The 4,481-nt window shown below is 40.1% G+C and overlaps 1 protein-coding gene across 1 annotated transcript; it reads right to left on the bottom strand.

The window, feature by feature from the left end:
- Positions 1–355: 355 nt before the first annotated feature.
- LOC122584311 lies at positions 356–3,799 on the bottom strand. Its single transcript, XM_043756516.1, has 4 exons — positions 2,777–3,799; positions 1,552–2,596; positions 986–1,121; positions 356–848 (listed from the first exon to the last, which is right to left on the bottom strand). The coding sequence occupies exons 1-4, from the start codon at positions 3,797–3,799 to the stop codon at positions 356–358; spliced, it is 2,697 nt and encodes an 898-aa protein (XP_043612451.1).
- Positions 3,800–4,481: the final 682 nt, after the last annotated feature.

Genomic DNA, 4,481 nt, shown 5'->3' on the forward strand with positions numbered 1-4,481 from the left:
TAAAATGAGATCCCCCATCACTTATGATCACACGAGGAATTCCAAATCTTGAGAAAATGTTACTTTGAACAAACTTGCAAACAACGGTATGGTCATTGGTTTTAGTGGCAATGGCTTCCACCCATTTTGAAACATAATCTACGGCTACTAAAATGTAGTAATTACCAAAGGAATTAGGGAATGGACCCATGAAATCAATGCCCCAAACATCAAAATATTAACAACTAAAATAGGTTGCATGGGCATTTCGTTTCTTTTGGTAATACTACCTAGTTGTTGACACCTAACACACTTTTTAACAAATTCAGCGGCATCTTTAAAGATACTAGGCCAAAACAAACCACACATAAGAACCTTATGACCTGTCTTTTGGCCGCTGAAGTGACCTCCACATGCAAATGAGTGTGCATGAGTCAAAACCTCTTGAATTTCTTCTTCCGGAACACATCTTCTCACCAATTGATCCGGCCCACTTTAAACAAATCCGGCTCATCCCAAATGTATTGCTTTGCTTGTGCCAAGAATTGTTTTGTTTCTTTCTCTTAGGCCAATGTTCCGGTATCTTACCTGCAGACAAGAAATTCACAAAATTTGCATACCAAGGAACAATAGAAATGGTTAGTAAATGTTCATCCGGAAACGTTTCATTGATCTCCTTGGTTGATCCATCATCCATTGATTGAATCCTTGACAAGTGGTCCGCTACCACGTTCTCACTTCCTTTCTTGTCTCGAATCTCCAAATCAAACTCTTGTAGTAGCAACACCCACCGAATTAGCCTTGGTTTTGCATCCTTTTTCTCCATCAAATGCTTCACCGCGCTATGATCTGTGTACACTATCACTTTGCTACCACAAATGTAAGAACGAAACTTGTCAAGTGCATAAACAACAGCAAGCAATTCTTTTTCGGTGGTTGTATAATTCAATTGGGCATCCGATAAAGTTTTGCTTGCATAATAAATCACAACGGGTTTCTTGTCTACCCGTTGCCCCAAACAGCCCCGATTGCAAAATCACTTGCATCACACATAATTTCAAATGGCATGGACCAATTTGGTGATTGCAAAATGGGGGCTTCAACCAATTTCTCTTTCAAGGTTTCGAAAGCTTTTAAACACTCTTCATCAAAAACAAAAGGTACATCTTTTAGTAACAAATTACACAAAGGTTTTGTTATGACACTAAATCCTTTGATGAACCTTCTATAAAACCCGGCGTGTCCAAGAAAAGAACGGACACCCTTAACATTGGTTGGAGGGGTAAAGTAGAAATCACTTTGATTTTGGCCCGGTCAACTTCCATGCCTTTATTTGAAATTACATGACCCAAAACCGTCCCCTCTTGAACCATGAAGTGGCTCTTTTCCCAACTTAAAACCAAATTTGTCTCAACACATCTTTTCAAAACTTTGGTAAGCTCATCAAGACAATTATCAAAGGTTTGACCAAAATTGAAAAATCATCCATAAAGATTTCTAGTGATTCACCGACCATATCTGAAAAGATACTCATCATACACCTTTGAAAGGTGGCTGGAGCATTACACAAACCGAATGGCATTCGCCTAAAGGCAAAAGTCCCATAGGGGCATGTGAATGTGGTCTTGTGTTGGTCATCGGGATGGATAGCAATTTGATTATAACCTGAATAACCATCTAGAAAACAATAAAACTTCTGACCTGCAAGTTTTTCGATGATTTGATCAATGAATGGTAATGGGAAATGATCTTTTGAAGTAGCGGTATTCAATTTCCTGTAATCAATGCACACCCTCCACCCGGTGATGGGTCGGGTAGCAATTTGCTCACCACTATCTCCTTTCACCACTTGAATTCCGGCTTTCTTAGGTACCGTTTGTGTTGGACTCACCCATGTACTATCCGAAATTGGGTAAACAATTCCAGCATCCAACCATTTTAGCACCTCCTTCTTCACAACTTCACGCATATGAGGATTCAACCTTCTTTGAGCATCACGTGAAGGTTTTGCTTCAGAATCGGTGATTATCTTATGCATCACAATTGATGGACTAATACCTTTTAAGTCGGCAATTGTCCACCCAATGGCCGCCTTGTTTTCCTTGAGCACTTTTAGCAATGCCTTTTCTTGCACTTCTTCCAAATTTGATGCAATAATCACCGGTAAAGTTTGTTCTTCTCCCAAAAATGCATACTTCAAATGAGATGGGAGCTCTTTCAACTCAACTTGTGGTGGACTTTCAATGGAAGGCTTGAGATGAGTATCAATATGATCCGGTAGACTTTCCACCAAGTGAGTCCATGGTGGTCTACCTTCTTGAATTGCCATGATCTCCCAATCTTTCTCTTCCTTCTTCAATGTTTCACTATGCTCCACAATTAACCTGTCAACTAAAGCACAAGACTCCCGTGTGTCCTCCTCATTTTCATGAGAAATACACTCATCAATGACGTCCGCCATAAAGCATTCGTCACTAACTACGGGGTTAGGAACACTAGCAAAAACATTCAATCTAATCTTACGGTTGCCAAAGGTCATTTCAACCGTACCCCTTCTACAATCAATTAATGCATTAGCGGTGGCCAAAAAGGGTCTACCCAAATAACGGTGGGTTGCCTAACATTACCGCTTGGTGCAAAATCAAGTACCAAAAAGTCTACGGGTAGTAAAAATCCTCCACTTTAACTATGACATCTTGGACAATTCCCCTAGGGAGTTTGAGTGACAAATCAGCCATCACCAAGGTGGTGTCGACTTTTTCCAATGGTCCAAAGTCATATTGGTCATACAAAATACCCGTAGGATACTCACACCCGCCCCAATATCCAAAAGTGACCTTTTCATCTTAAAATCACCAACTTGAATTGTAATCAAAGGTGCTCCTGGATCTTGGAGTTTGGGTGGGAGTATGCCCATCACAACGGCACTAACTTCCTCATTTAAAACAATTTTCTTTGGAAGCTTATGCTGCCGTTTTTGGGTACACAAGTCCTTGAGGTATTTAGCATAAGCCGGAACTTGTTTGATTATGTCAATAAGAGGTATATTGATTTTCACTTGTTTAAAAATTTCCCACATTTCTTCCTCATGGGGACCTCTTTTCTTAAGTGTAGGCCTAAGTTTTGGATCAATCAAAGCCAAAGGGAAAGGAATGGTATTACCCTCCATATCCTTACCTTGTTTTTCAGAAAATTTTTCACTAGACCTATTGTTTTTTACCTCTTTAAAAGACACTTTTTTACTTGGTTTAGGCAAAACAAATTCCGGTTCATGCTCACTATCTTGGTCATCATCAACTTCCTCCACCACACCATCTACCAGTGATGATGAAGGTTCAACTTTATTATCATAAATCCTACCACTACGAAGAGTACTTACATTATTTATCTCCACATTCTTGATATTCTTTGAGCCGCTACTTTGGTGTTGTGGATTGATCTTTGTGTCACTTGGTAGCTTCCCCGGATCCTTTCTCAACGCAGCCACATCTTCCGCCAATTGACCAACTTGCTTTTGCAAACTTTCAACCGTTTTGTCCCGAATCTCATTCTTTCGATCCATTTCCTTCAAGTACTCCATAATCTCCCCGGTTGATACCTCATTACCTCCCGAATTCCCACCTTGGTTATTACCTTGTTGATAGTTCCTTGGATAGCCTCTATTGAACCCTTGATTTTGGCCACCTTGATAATTTCCTTGGTTGTAATTTCGGTTTTGGAACGGTTGAGATGGTGCTCCACTGGTTTGGTTGTTTCCTTGAAAGTTCGGGTTGAGTTGGTTTGATGAATTCCCATATCTAAGATTGGGATGGTTTCTCATTCCCGGATGATAAATGTTGGAGTTCATGTCAAATGGCCTCTTTTCTCCAAACACTTGATTCACCTCTTCAACTTCTTCCGGGAGTAATGGACATTGCAAAGCCGTATGCCCAAGCTCATCACAACTCTCACAAATCGGGTATTCTTGAGAAACTTGAGCACACCCCTATTTTCAGCTTTCCCCAACTTGGCAAACTTTCGCTCCAATGCCTCAATTCGATCTTTTGTTGCTTGATCACTTGTTGATGATAATGAAGCAATTGGATGCCTTGCCCTCCTATTTGATTGAGCTTGTCTCTTTGAATTCACACTCATCTTCTCCAAGAATTCCCAATCAACATCTTCGGGATTTGTCAAGAAAGTACCATTGCTAATAGAATTCACATCTCTTTTCTCTTCCGGTAACAAACCATCATAGAAAGCCGTGATCAACTCCCATTTAGCAATCCCATGGTGTGGACAAGTTCTCAACAACTCATTAAACCTCTTAAATGACTCATGAAATGTTTCACCCGATTGTTGTTGAAAGGTTCTAATGGAGGTTCTTGCATCACTAGTCTTTTGCATTGTATAATACTCATCCAAGAATTGTTGTTGCATTTCAGCCCATGTAAAGATACTACCCGATGGCAAAGCTAAGAACCATTGCTTCGCTTTATCCTTCAAAGTGAACTGAAACAAAA

This window comes from Erigeron canadensis, unplaced genomic scaffold (assembly GCF_010389155.1).
Source record: "Erigeron canadensis isolate Cc75 unplaced genomic scaffold, C_canadensis_v1 Conyza_canadensis_unscaffolded:225, whole genome shotgun sequence".
NCBI classification, from domain to species: domain Eukaryota; kingdom Viridiplantae; phylum Streptophyta; class Magnoliopsida; order Asterales; family Asteraceae; genus Erigeron; species Erigeron canadensis.

What these genes read in the sequence shown, in the direction of transcription:
- LOC122584311 (XM_043756516.1), bottom strand. Translation starts at nt 3,799, where the DNA reads ATGAGAAACCATCCCAATCTTAGATATGGGAATTCATCAAACCAACTC. An exon ending in CGGGTGTGAGTATCCTACGG is followed by an intron (nt 2,597 to 2,776) that starts GTATTTTGTATG and finishes CGGTAATGTTAG; the next exon opens with GCAACCCACCGTTATTTGGG. An exon ending in CTTTAGGCGAATGCCATTCG is followed by an intron (nt 1,122 to 1,551) that starts GTTTGTGTAATG and finishes TTTTTGATGAAG; the next exon opens with AGTGTTTAAAAGCTTTCGAA.